This window comes from Leuciscus leuciscus (assembly GCF_965113295.1).
Source record: "Leuciscus leuciscus genome assembly, chromosome: 25".
NCBI classification, from domain to species: Eukaryota; Metazoa; Chordata; class Actinopteri; order Cypriniformes; family Leuciscidae; genus Leuciscus; species Leuciscus leuciscus.
This window is the reverse complement of record NC_138724.1, coordinates 14,124,988-14,139,320: the sequence shown is the minus strand read 5'-3', so window position 1 is coordinate 14,139,320 and position 14,333 is coordinate 14,124,988. Positions and strand designations below refer to the sequence as shown.

At 38.6% G+C, this 14,333-nt stretch overlaps 1 protein-coding gene across 17 annotated transcripts in view; it reads right to left on the bottom strand.

Moving 5' to 3' along the window:
* Positions 1-14,333, bottom strand: part of tjp1b (tight junction protein 1b) — a 114,884-nt gene that overhangs the window by 26,913 nt on the left and 73,638 nt on the right. For 8 of the 17 annotated variants that reach the window (XM_082158981.1, XM_082158993.1, XM_082158994.1 and 5 more), the window contains 9 exons: positions 6,510-6,566; positions 4,627-4,751; positions 3,368-3,470; positions 2,834-3,158; positions 2,513-2,578; positions 2,287-2,393; positions 1,923-2,091; positions 759-903; positions 74-109 (listed from right to left, as the gene is read on the bottom strand). In XM_082158981.1, the coding sequence (XP_082015107.1) occupies positions 74-109; positions 759-903; positions 1,923-2,091; positions 2,287-2,393; positions 2,513-2,578; positions 2,834-3,158; positions 3,368-3,470; positions 4,627-4,751; positions 6,510-6,566 (1,133 nt within the window). The remainder of the gene's footprint in view (positions 1-73; positions 110-758; positions 904-1,922; positions 2,092-2,286; positions 2,394-2,512; positions 2,579-2,833; positions 3,159-3,367; positions 3,471-4,626; positions 4,752-6,509; positions 6,567-14,333) is intronic. The other 9 variants (XM_082158996.1, XM_082158989.1, XM_082158997.1 and 6 more) reach the window with 7 other exon arrangements.

Sequence of the window (14,333 nt, the reverse complement as noted above, 5' to 3'; positions counted from 1 at the left end):
GCAAAGCTCACAAAAGCGTTAGTTTGGTTAGCTACGTTCGGGACGCTTGCGTTAACCGGACCCATAAACTTACACTGGCCGGGTTCTCTGAGTCGTCGGCCCTGCGGCCCTGATTCAAAACAAGAATCAGAAGAAACTTCATTATCACCTACAAACCTGAAGGTTTATAAACGTATGTGGTCAATTCTGGCTTGTGTGGAGTGTGTAATTTCTTCTTCTAAAACAAAAGCCAGCCAACAAGTTGGAGCCTCCTCAAAAACACAAACAGAGCATACTCGCATAGTGCCAGAGAGTTTCCTCTCTTCCTAAGTCAACCTACAAATGACCTACTGATGCTTTCAAGTATTTGAAAGCATTTTACCATCAAAAAAAATAACACACTCCACCTTTAAATTTAAGGTTTCATTTAGGAGGATGGCACATTTGCAGGGAGATGAAATTCCTCTCATCCTCTACCGCTGTCACACCCTGGTTTATCTATCTAGGACACATCCAATTTACAGGAGCGTTTTGTCAAGAGCTGCGGTACCGTCTGACAGAACCTTTTCTCATATGCCTGTTCTCATATCAGCGGTGAGCAGGCCTGAAACTTCAGCTCTTAAAGTTCAATCTGTTGAATCTTATAAAAACAGGAAGACTATTTGGAGATGATTTGGCTCCAAAGCGTAGTACATTTCCAGGCAGGGGAATCAGAGCGCTGATTTCATTTGTACCAACATCTTGTGTGAAAAGTAATAGAAACAGAAAAGGTTTCGGACCTGCCATTGCTGATCTGCGGTGGAGAGTGTCTGGAGTGGTCCGAGGGCTCTGAGCGGCGGTCCGGGGATCGAGACCGGCTGCTTCTCTTCCGCTCGTGGGATCGGTTGGAATGATCGGACGCCACGGAGTGGATGTCTGAAATATCTAACACAAAGATCACATGATTTCACACCATTACAGGTGTTTGTTCCAGTATTTTAAGTCAATCTAAAGTATTGCTATTGGGATATTCTATTTTTCCCTAAAAAATCCAAATGGAATCAAATAAGAATCAGCTAAGACAAACATAAAAACATCCAAACTAATTTTCAAAATCAGTTTTTTGTTTTGCCTTGTCTTGGTTAAAAAAAACAATATACATTTCATTTACCTAATAATTTTTATCATTAAACAAAATATTTATACATTTTATGTGCTTTTGTCGTTTTTATAATTTCAAAATTGTATATATTTATTTATTTATTTATTTATTTACTTGTTTTTTGTTTTGTTTTAATTTTAGTAACTTTTTAAACTTGTTTTATTTTAGTTAGTTGCCAAGTGAACATTTCTAATTTCGGTTTAAGTTTTTCAAGTTTGAGTTTTTCATCCAATACTTATAAATAATTTTAGTTTAGCTTTATTCTTCATTCTAACAGTTAAAGTTTTAGTTAACAGTAACAACACTGCTTAAAACAAGAAAAACAATTAAATATTTGAAAAATTTACTAAAAATTTAAAATAAATTTAAAATAAAAACTGAAAGTACAAAATTAAATAACCCAATTTTAATAAATACTATAATGGTATATAAATAATACTAAAATAAGCATTAAAAAACTGTTTAAGTATAAATTGTTTTATCTAACAAAATTTAGTGAGGTTTATGCTTAAAACCACAACAAAAATATCTATATATATTTATATATATAAAAGATATATTTCACTAAAACAATAGTCACGCAATTATCTTGCTTTGTTCAGATGTTTTTACTGTAAAACAAAATGTACTGTTAACAATTTCAATAAATTGATATTCTAAAGAATAAATAAAACGTGCATTTATTTAGTAGGATCAATTAAAGTTACAGCTTTCTAACTATATATAAGCAGGTAGAATTGAAAAGAATAGATCAAATCCACTTTGACTGTTGGTGTGTGATGCTGTACAGACACTCTCTCACCATCTCTGTCAGAGGCATTCGCTGAAGGTATGCTGTCATCCATGTCGGGGATATTGAGCAGGGTCGCCCTCTCGTCTCTCTGCACCACCATCTTCAGCTTGCCCTTTGACCTCTCGATCAGTTTCTTAGCATCGATCAGGGACAGATTCTCAGTCACAGTGCCATTAATCTAGTTCCAGAGTAAATGATAATAAAAAAAAGATGAGAACGCTGTCATTTATCTCCATTAGCAAATGTCTGCATTCTCTCATAATTCCTCACATCACTAAATGCATCACTTCAGTCACGCTCGTCACTTAATACACTCCCTTCTCTCTCTCTCTCCATCTGCTTCCCCTCTCCTACAGGTGGTCATTTATCTTACCTTGAGCACCACGTCTCCCTCCTGTATGTTTCCGTCTCGAGCTGCCAGACTCTCGGGGGAAATGTCCTTTACGAAGATGTGGCTGGCCAGGCGAAGCCCGTATTCTGCTTACAGAGTAAACCGCAGAAACACATACAGCATGTTAGCATATGTTAGCTATAAAGTTGCTTTTTTTCCTGATGGAAACCTGCACACACAACCCTTTTTCCTGTAAAAAATGACTAACTTTGTTTTTCATCCTTTAAGGCCAGGCAACCACTGCCGGCTGGTTCCATCAGTAGTGGGCGGGAATCTAAAAAGAGAAAACTAAAAAATGACTAGCCGTTGGCAATTTTATTGCCACGGTGTGCGTAGAGGGTTGACATAGCAAAAATGTCATTGGGACTAAACATTAAACTTCAAATATGTTCTGACTGGATGAGATTATGTTGTTTTGTGTAGCATTTTCAATTTAATGGGGACAGACCACCTGGAAACTTGTTGTGCTATGTAAGGGCAAAAGTGATTGGACGACACCGGTTGGCAGGCTCGAAGCGGCCATGTTCACCTTCATTTTTGCGGGACTTGATGAGGGTGACCTTGGCTGGGCGAGGGGGGAGGTTGGAGGACACAGAGTGGCGGTCCGAGCGTGGGGACAGACTCCTCTCTCTGGAGCCGCTGCGCTCTCTGTCCCGGTCCCTCCTCCCGCCCAGCCGTTCGCCCCTGCCGCTCCTCCGGCCCGTGGCTCCGCCCCCGCTGTAGGCGCTCCGGCCGCTCCGTGCCTCATAAATCTCGTCTTCGTAACTGTCATCGTCCTCGTCGTGCTCCGACATGGTCTCGCGATCACCCGTGCGCCCCATAGGGATCTGCACCTTCCTCTTTCTCCTGATGGTCTGGACAGATTTTGGGGCACATTTTTTGTCTCCAATACATCTCTAAAACATTCTCTTATGGATTTTAGTGCAAAATAAATGAATAAAAGTGGGTCCAAAAGTTTGAGGCTACTTTAAGAGAGAGAGAGAGAGAGAGAGAGAGAGAGAGAGAGAGAGAGAGAGAGAGATGCTCATATCGTGAAGAATAAAAAAAAAAGTGGGATACATACTATTTTTGCATTCTTCCCACTTTTCCGAAGTTGCTGCACTGCATATGCATGATCCACGTTATCCATGGAGACGGCGTTGACCATCACCACTCTGTCATTCTCCCTGCCGGGGGCAAAAAGTGCAAAAACCAGTAAGCAAAAGTGCCACTCCAACTGATCTCAGTGCAAAGCTTGATCAGCAGTCCTGTGCGCTCATGCGTTTACACGCTAAAAACTCCATGAGGGGGAAGAGCAGATTTTTATTTTATACATAAAATCAACTGATTACTTTGAGTTATCAGAGCATTCTGTAAAAGAAAATCTCTCACTATGGTCTATAAAATGTATAAATTTAAAATAAATATATTTGATAATACACAACATGTACACAACTGTACTCTCCGAGAACTAGTGAAATACTTTTAATTTGCACTTTTCTAATTTAATACACGTTTTCAATACAATTGATATAATTTGAGTAATAAATATATATAAAATATAAATAATATATTATCTATTAACTATTAATTTCTTTAGGTAGCATTCCAAACATTATTAATATCATCTGATGTTTCTGGAAATAGTGCATAACGTGTTCAGGAGTAATTTATAAAAAATACACCAGTGGCCAAAAGTGATTTCCGGTGGGGATATTTGTTTTTAATGACCCTACAAGTTCGACTAAACCATCAAAATATAAGGGAAGTATTTAATTTTTTTTAAATATGAGGGAAGAAATTTTTTTATTATTAGGTATTTAGCAAAATGATTTGAGAAAAAAAGGAAATCTACAGCTACAGGTTTATTTTACTATAAAAAATAAATAAAAAAAGCATAGAAAAACAAAAAGCTGACAGGAAAAAGCAAAATCATCAGTTATTAATATTTTGTTGGTTCTCTCTTATTTTTGTATGTTCATAATTTCTTTGTATGTCAGCCTTGCCAAAAAATGATGTCCGCACAATTTGGCATGTGTCACTGCGTTATCACAACAAAAACAATTGACTCCAAGCACAACTACAATAATCTTACAAAATCTTTAACATTTTTGAATAATATTTGAATAATATTTGAATAAAGGGTGAAGATGTCCATTTTCCAAGGCCAGACATGACTTTTAGCCTCTACTGTATATTGTCCATTAAAAAAAATGAAACGTTTAAAGGTCACATTGACATGTCAATCTATCTTTTCAAATTCACCAAATTCAAATCAAATCCAGGAATTAAAGTGGACCTGAACTGGCACTCTCATTACAGAAGGTAAGAGATGAGTCTTACTGCAGCAAGCCCTCGGCTGGGCCTCCCTTCAGCACATCAGATATGACGATGGACGTCTCCCCGCTCTGAAAGTGAGGGTTATCCCTTCCGCCCGAGATGGCGATCCCGAAGCCGAACCCTGGTGCCTGTGAGACACACAGCTACATGTTACACAACAGGTGAGAGGGACACCGAAACATTCGCACCACGGTGGAAGAGCTGGAGAGGGACGGAATAGGACAGAGAGAATGAAAAGATAAGATCGGAGGCATGGAAAGGAAGATAAATGAGGGGATGTGATGGTCAGAGAGATACAGAGAAAGGGCAGAGAAGGGCAGAGAGATAGAAAGACCGTGTCACGGAAATAAAGAGAAGAGAAACAATACGATAAAAGTTCCTAAATTGTCGACTTGAACGGTTTTAGCTGTAACAAGAGTGTAACAAAGTTACGTGTTGCTTTTTAAATTGACAACTTTAACGCACATAAGTGATATAAACTAGCAACATGTTCATAGCTAGCTAGCATAACTGCAATGTGTTGACCAATCATGAGCATCTACATACCTTCATAGAAGTTTCTGGCCTTATGTAGTGCATGTGACACCAAGTGTTCACTGAAGTAACGTAACAAAACACACGACACAAATGTAACTTATGCTGCCTTCAAGTGTTATCAGAAATGTCCTATTTCCCATTTCTGAAGTCGTGAATTAATTATTACTAATATTCAAATTATAAGAGGGCGCAACGAGCAAAATATTAATGCACCGCATTAAACTGTTTATTCAAAGTAATGAAATAACATCACAGTCTGTTAAAGAAAAGTGCATAACGTTTAAACTAACGTTTATTAATCAAATATAATTTCATAAACAATTATTAACAAAACAGCATCATGTATTTATGCAGAGTTAAATATCATCATGGCATCTTGGTCACCACTGCTAAAATTCGAATAAACCGTTTTTGCATTTGAATGTGGACTTTTATTTTAAATTCAACGGATATTCATTTATATAAATGACCTCATTCATATTCGAAATTCAAATCTTCATTTGACGGCCCTAGAGCTCGTGGCACTGAAGTGCTTTGTTGCTGTAGAGAACAGAAATGACTAAATGTTTTGAAGACTTGAGAGGGCGTTCATGTCCAATTTCTGACAAGGAAACTTGTATTTACGATAATTCCGATAGCATGTGATGAGACTTTTCTTAAAATGTATTTTGCACTTCTATTAGTGAGTAACCCAATAAAGTACAATTATTTAATGTAACAAAAAAAAAAGTTTGCTTGGTTTTCCCGTAAAAAAAGAAAGAAAGTTTGCTTGGTTTTCCCGTAAAAAAAAGAAAGAAAGTTTGCTTGGTTTTCTCGTTAAAAAAGAAAGAAAGTTTGCTTAGTTTTCTCGTAAAAAAAGAAAGAAAGTTTGCTTGGTTTTCTCGTAAAAAAAGAAAGAAAGTTTGCTTGGTTTTCTCGTAAAAAAAGAAAGAAAGTTTGCTTGTTTTTCTCGTAAAAAACAAAAACAAAAACAACAAAAACATTATATATATATAGTATTAAAAAAAGAGAGGAAGTCTGGGCAGAACAATAGATTATTGATTACATTATAGTTACAACCATGACTAGGCTAGTCAGAGGTTTGATTTCATCTTTAAAACAAGTTTAAAAAAATAAAAAAAATAAAAAAATAATAATAATAATAATCTGCCAGCTAAATGTAATAGAACATCTTGAAATAGAAATATATTTTTTATCAACAAGTAAAACAAAACACAAATGCGATTCTACCAATATTTCGAAGGGTTTTTAATTGTATTATGCAGATCACACAAACAACATGATTTGATAAGTAGCCTATCCATACTTGGGTTCCAGACACAAATCAAAAAAGAGAAATTGATTCTCACCCTGTGTAGAGTTACAGTGTGCTGTTCCCATATTACAGTCTCCTCCATTGCTGCACTCTGTGTTGAGAGAAACAAAAAAAAAAACGAAACAGAAAGAAAAAGATTAATAGAGAAACACACAAATCGTTAGATTAACATCAACAACTTTAATTGGTTACATTCCCACACGGCCTCAAGGATGCAGATGCATTCATTAAAATCAAGCGGGTTACACACACATTCGGAAATGTCTTTGAAAGCGTTTCAGCGCTTCACATCCGTAAATACCTTTAGAAATCCTCCAAAGACTCTAAATGATCTTCCTACACGTTATGTAGCAGACTTGGAAATTATGTAACGCAACACACACGGAAACAACAAAGGCAGTGAAACCCTAACGCTAGGCTTGAGGAGGAGAAAGGACTGCTGACACACAGCAAAGCCACCTGAGGTGCTCAAACATTGATTTATTCACGTATTTCTCCATGGCTTCTGCAATGCAGTCACCTCGAACAGCAGCTTCACACGGTTACTGCAACAGCGCTGCACAATTGTGATCCTATAAGATCATCAGATCCAAAGCAGTGCATACTTGGGAAAAACACACTCACATTTAGAGAATGATTTTATGTAGTCGGATGTGGTGATAATGTACTGCAACATAAACACCAGCAGGGTGATGCGGAGGGTTTAGATGTGAGCGTCGGGGTTTAAACTGTGAGCGAGAAGGATCGTGGGTCGTAGCTCTAGAAATGTTCCATGAGGGCGACTGTGCCTCCCACTCAATCACATCCGTGGCAAGACCTCAAGTGAGGAAATCCATGAAGGATGAGGAATGTCAGCAGTGTCAGGACCAGAGCCAGCACCTGACAGGATATCCACCACACACACACACACACACACACACACACGCACACACACACACACACATCATAGCAATTCTTCACTCTCTCCTCAAATGTGTTTTGACAGATTCCCTCTTTAGTGAAACGAAGAAGCTTGTTACTCACATTAACACAACCATGTACAAGATACCTGAACAAATGCTAAACCTTTAAACTAAGGGTACATTTACACGACAACGATATGTGAGACGAGTTTTCCGCGCACATTGTCAAAACGATCCTCATTTACACGGATCCACGAAAAAGACTAAAAACGCTGTATTCTGCTGCCAGGCCACTAGATGGCGATGAAACACTATAGACTGAACACGTAATACGCATGTGTGTGACGTCATCGTCTACAGAGATTTGCATTTTTGTTGTTTACACGAAAAAACGTTTTCAAAAACGTGCACTTTGAAACCCGTTTTGCGTTTTCAGGGACCCAAAACGTCTTCAGTTTTTGGTTTAACAACGGTGTCGTTTAAACAGCCCCTAAAATCACAGAGATGTGAATTTTTTACTCTACGTAAGACAAAAACATTGAGTGTTTGCAGTGGAGCTACACAAGCTGGAAAATAAGCAATGTTTTTCATCCTTCTCAAAAACATTCAATATTTCGATGTTAACTCTTTCCCCGCTATTGACGTAATTTTCCATCTTTCCGTGTTTTCACTGTTATACGGTAGGGGGCGCTGTTACGCATCTTCTGAAAGAGTACTCAATCTACGGATCAAAACAGTCACAAAAAAATAATAAAGAGCAGAAACAAAAGATAAAAGCATTAATTTGTATTATTAAAATGGCCTAATATAAGTAAGGAATAATTGACGACAGGCCGTTGAATTATTAGAAAAATAATGCACACCCGAGGTGGTAATGAGGTCACGACGCGAAGCGGAGTCAATGGCCTGAAGTCAATTATTCCGCTTATACTACAGTTACCACACCTCGAAACATTGTTCAGATTATGTATTTCAAGACGTTTGTAAAGTTTTTGTCATTAAAACGCTCTTGTATGTAGGACTAATTTCTTACGCATCTAATCCCATATGCCTCCGTTGCTAATTCCAAAACGTCATTTCAGAGTTAGTAACGGAGGTTTGAGCCGCTGATAGCAGACTAATGCTGAGTTAGGGTTAGGGTTAGGTAGAGTTAGTAACGGAGGTTTGAGCCGCTGATAGCAGACTAATGCTGAGTTAGGGTTAGGGTTAGGGTTAGGTAGAGTTAGTAACGGAGGTTTGAGCCGCTGATAGCAGACTAATGCTGGGTTAGGGTTAGGTAGAGTTAGTAACGGAGGTTTGAGCCGCTGATAGCAGACTAACGCTGAGTTAGGGTTAGGGTTAGGGTTAGGTAGAGTTAGTAACGGAGGTTTGAGCCGCTGATAGCAGACTAAAGCTGAGTTAGGGTTAGGTAGAGTTAGTAACGGAGGTTTGAGCCGCTGATAGCAGACTAATGCTGAGTTAGGTAGAGTTAGTAACGGAGGTTTGAGCCGCTGATAGCAGACTAACGCTGAGTTAGGGTTAGGGTTAGGTAGAGTTAGTAACGGAGGTTTGAGCCGCTGATAGCAGACTAATGCTGAGTTAGGGTTAGGTAGAGTTAGTAACGGAGGTTTGAGCCGCTGATAGCAGACTAACGCTGAGTTAGGGTTAGGGTTAGGTAGAGTTAGTAACGGAGGTTTGAGCCGCTGATAGCAGACTAACGCTGAGTTAGGGTTAGGGTTAGGTAGAGTTAGTAACGGAGGTTTGAGCCGCTGATAGCAGACTAATGCTGAGTTAGGGTTAGGTAGAGTTAGTAACGGAGGTTTGAGCCGCTGATAGCAGACTAACGCTGAGTTAGGGTTAGGTAGAGTTAGTAACGGAGGTTTGAGCCGCTGATAGCAGACTAACGCTGAGTTAGGGTTAGGGTTAGGTAGAGTTAGTAACGGAGGTTTGAGCCGCTGATAGCAGACTAATGCTGAGTTAGGGTTAGGTAGAGTTAGTAACGGAGGTTTGAGCCGCTGATAGCAGACTAATGCTGAGTTAGGGTTAGGTAGAGTTAGTAACGGAGGTTTGAGCCGCTGATAGCAGACTAATGCTGAGTTAGGGTTAGGTAGAGTTAGTAACGGAGGTTTGAGCCGCTGATAGCAGACTAATGCTGGGGACACACGACTAGCTGACACATTCTCTGACTGTTTTCATCGACTGCAGCAGATTTTAAACACCGACTTTGAACACAGACTGAACGCGCTGAACACGCGTTTGGGCATGATCAGTCATAAGTATCAAATTACATTCATAACCGGCCTTAAAGTGTGTTCCCGGCTTTATGCAGTTATTAGAGAGAGATGTTGCAATAATGGAGACAGAAAAGCATGTGCGTCAATATTATTATTTATTAATTAATTCAATTCGTTTAAATTAATTCGTTAATTCTTTTTTTTCTTTCTATTATTGACAGATGGCAGTAGACTAGCCAAATAAATGAAACCCAAAGACCTTTTAACAAGCAGGCCTATCAATAATTATTTATTTGTTAAATTATCTGCAATAAAAATCCGTGCTGCAGGACTATCCATTTATTTAGCCTATATTCAGTTTAATTTTCTATTGATTATAGATAGGACTTTATAGTTTATTTATTCAAATTAAACTGCATGTTTCTATTGATTGTGAAGCTAGACATTGAAAATTGCAGATCAAGCGCATGGGGCGAAATACTTTTTCTTGTTATGAATTGTATCCTATTTTCCGTTATTACAGTTGACTACGCGAAGTGATATTGAACTGTAATGCGGTCAAGACCTGCCTGGAACTACTTTAGCCGTGCGTTTCCCTGAAAATAATGCACACCTTAGAACGTTCGTCAACCAATCAGATTCAAGCATTCAACGGCCCTGTAGTATAAAATAAGTTACTTTAGTATCATTTATATTCTATTATAGCACTTTTTAGTATACTGATAATATACTGGTAATTTTAGCTAGTTTTAGAAATTGTTATGTGTGTGTCAATTTATTTTTATTTCAGTTTTAGTAATTTTAGTACTTATTTCAGGCAACATTTCTAACTTTCAAATAGTTTTCATCTAATACTTATATTTTATTTTAGCTTTATTTCAGTAACCAAACACGATTTTGTAATAATATCAATTAATGATAACACAACTGTATCAAATATACAGTAATATATACAGCGATATTAAAAATATACTTTTCTTGTGATGAATAAATTGCCATGAAAGTCTGACACATCAGATATGAGACAAAAAACACGTACCAAAAAAAAAAAAGCTTAAATAGAGAAGGTTTCTGTAACAAATGGAAACCGTGATGAAAGGGCTGATAGCCTTATGTGTGAAGCACAAGCGATTGCCTCCTGACCTCACGGTGATAAAGGAAGGATGAATGACGTCCCCGTGTCACATCTTCACGAGCCGAGAGATCAAGTCTCAGTCCATCCGTCCAATTCCTTTGACCTCGCAGATAATAACTCAGGTCTCGTTCGCTTCACGGCTCTGACTTCCCGTAACGTTGGGCCCGTCTCAAACCGCACACTACATCTTGTTAGCGTGCAGATAGTTAAATAGATCTACTACAATCTGACAGCAAGAGTTATGGTTATCGGTCTCTTGCCAAGGCTAAGAAACGCCTGCGGTCTGATCCCTGTAATCTCAACTGCGTGTTATAAAGAGCCTGTGAATTGTGAAGAACGAGCAGTTTTGGTTCGACTAGCATGCTAATGTGACCAAATGAAGTCTGTCGATGAGAGAGACTCATTAGTCCAAACTTTGCTGTCTTTTTGTGGCGTCTACAGAGAGTCAAGAGATATACTTTGTGGTTTTTCCATTCACTGTCCTAGATTAAACTGGTCAAAATGATAATCATTATTTTGCTAAAAAAATTATTCATGTGAGCATAGTTGCCAGGCTAGGAAGATTAAGTAAAACACCAAGCAGAACATGACATCCATTTAAGAGAAAAGCTCTGATTGGGGGATTTAAACTCTTGACATCTGGCAACCGAAAGCATGAAAGCTTGTGGAGGCTTGTTTCCAAATGTCAAACGAAAATTAAACTTAACCAGCTGGCAAATATCGGAGACGGTTATGCTTCATTAATTGAGAAAAGCAAAAATCGTGATCACAATTAAAGACAACCTATAATGCTTTTGTTCAACTTTCTTTAGGTGTGCAGTGTTGTTGTTTGAGCACAAAAAAATTTCTGCAAAGTTGCAAAGCTCAAAGTCATTCCAAAGGGAAGCACTGTTTCTGAACTCGTTCCCAGAATTCCCACCTAAGGAATATGCACAAAAAAAGGCAAGGCCCGGTTGAGTTTAGTAGTTGAGTTGGCAGTGTGTTAAAACTTGAGGTTATGGTAAGGGGCGTGAATTCTGAAACACACTCTAATTTGTTGACCAATCACAACACACTTGTTGAGCCAACCAATCAGAGCACAGTGTGCTTTTCAGAAGGAGGGGCTTCACAGAGACAGGAACTAAACAGAGCATTACTGACAGACTGGGAAGAGAGGAGCTGCAACAAAATAGTGTTTTTTGAACATTCAAGCATGAAAACTTTTTTTAGTAGTCCCCAAAATCAAGACTTTGTAAAGGGGCGAAATATGGCCTCTTTAAAGTACGATTTATTCTGCCAATCGGCCAAACAACCTCCCTTTGATAATTACAGCGTAATGAAACATGACTGACGGACTATGAATTCAAATAAAACCAAGAGTAGATGCTGAGAAAGAAATAAGAGGGAGGGGAGGGAGGAGAGCGAATACAAGGGCAGTGCGTTGTGGGAAATGTGCTGACCTAGGGGACAATTACTGCAAGCTCAACCCTTCACCTGTGCCCTGCATGGCAATGAAGAGATGCTCGGATCGATCCGGTGCCATTAACATATCCAGCATCTCTGCGAGGCTTGTTAAAACCACAGCTAATCCCAGTGGGACAGTCGTGCCGGCCTTTCCATGGCGTATTGTACGAAAATGTAAGCTAGACAAGGCTATGCAAAAAAAAAGGCACCAATTGACCTTAGTTGGGATAGATTCAATGATATTTTTTGTGATGCAAGTAAAAGTGAAGCCATTCAACGCAAATTTAACAGCAGTGCTCAAATGGAGATGTATTTGAAGCTGCAACTTTGCTAAGAAGGTTTTAGCATGGCATAATAAATACTAAATCGTCACTTACGTTCTGTTTTGCTCCGTCCAACAGTTTTTGCATACTTGATCCATGAAACTGGATGGTCAGTTAGTCAAGTTTGATATCCCTTTCGCTATCTCTAGATGTTGGTACTGTTGTATTTCTTGTTGTTGATCATTCAGATGACTAACTGACCATCCAGTTTCATTTATGAAGTCAAACCAGAATTACAATTATTCAAGTTTACCTTTTCTAATAACTATTATATATGTTGGCTATTGCCTTCAATTACAGAATAGTTGAGGAAAGATGACTGCAAGAAAACACATATCAGGACATGATGCCAGCTGAAATCGAACCCGTGTCCTTGTGAGGACAGCAGCTCTTCTCTATTCGTCATACCCACTGGGAATCACTCAGCCAACTCAGATTTAGTCAGTGACTCCAAATCATTGCGTTCATTCCCTCCGCAGCTAACAAGCTCATTACATGACGTGGAAGGAAGTGGATTAGAAATTCCATCTGCCTCTTGTACAATCTAGTCCTCTTTCCCTTGTTGAATGTTAAAAAGGAAATGCATGAGAAGTGGTGAAAACCTTCAGTGCATCCAACAAAGATGGCCAATTCCTAGTGTTCTGTAACTAATGCTACTTGCTTTGAACGAGCAGCACACTTCTGATCTGACAGATTAGCCGTCCGGGGCATTAGACAATCACTCTCTGGAACAACAGGCTGAATCATAGAAATCTTCCCAACAAGAAACCAGAGAGCACAGGAAGACCGTAATCCAGCAAGTTGAAGCCTCAAGAGCTGCTGTAATACCACAAGAGAACGTCCTTGAAAGATGATTCACATGAACTGTTTATTTGTCTTCTTGGAGATTTAGAGATAGTTCACCCAACATTTACTCATGTTGTTTTGTGCAACACAAAAGAAGGTATTTTAGATAAAAATGTTTTTCTGTCCATGCAACGAAAGGATGATCTATCTCTTCAAGGCTTAAGAATTGCAGTCCTGGTAAATTTTCTATTTTAATAACCTCCTAAAAGACCTCGTTGGCAACTTGGCCAAATCTGGCAATATCGCATATATTCTTCATGGAGAATGCAATTCCAGAAGGCGGCTCAGTGAAAAAAAAATGAATCATGTGAATCATGCTAATGTCCCACTCTACTGAAATAAAAGGAACACTCCAGGTATGAACATCACATTTTTTATTTTAATAATGCTACCAAAAATACCTTGTTTTGGCCAATTATCAATCTTAGAATGCATTGCAATGAGTTCAGTGGAAAAAAAAAATACAGAATATTTTTTCATGCTAACTGGGCATTTAGCTTAGCATCATGCTAATATCACACTCAAATCAACTTGCGAGACACGTCTCAATTGACGTTGCAGCACTCCAAATCGATCACTTGTAAGGTTCTGCGGCGGTTAGGATGACACCTTAGAAGGTAGCTAACTATGTGGGCAGTAGACAGTTAGGAAGCTCACTAGGCTTTGGAACAGAGCTTTGGATTTATCCTGTTAAACACAACATTACTCATCCTTCAGTTTCTCCTGACAGGCTAGGCAAGCTGCCAGCCGGCTCCAGAGTTGGAAGGTACGGAAGGAAACGTACCCAGGAATTACACAGCATCAAGAGCAGGTGCAAACACTTTGTTGTCTTAACCTAGTCAGCTTTAAATATATATATATATATATATATATATGCTGCAAAGAAATTTCAAAGGAATATATGTATACATTAGACATGTGCCGGTATTCGGTAATAAGATATATCACAATAATGAACATGCACGATATTGTTATCGTGGGCACATATTTTTGTAT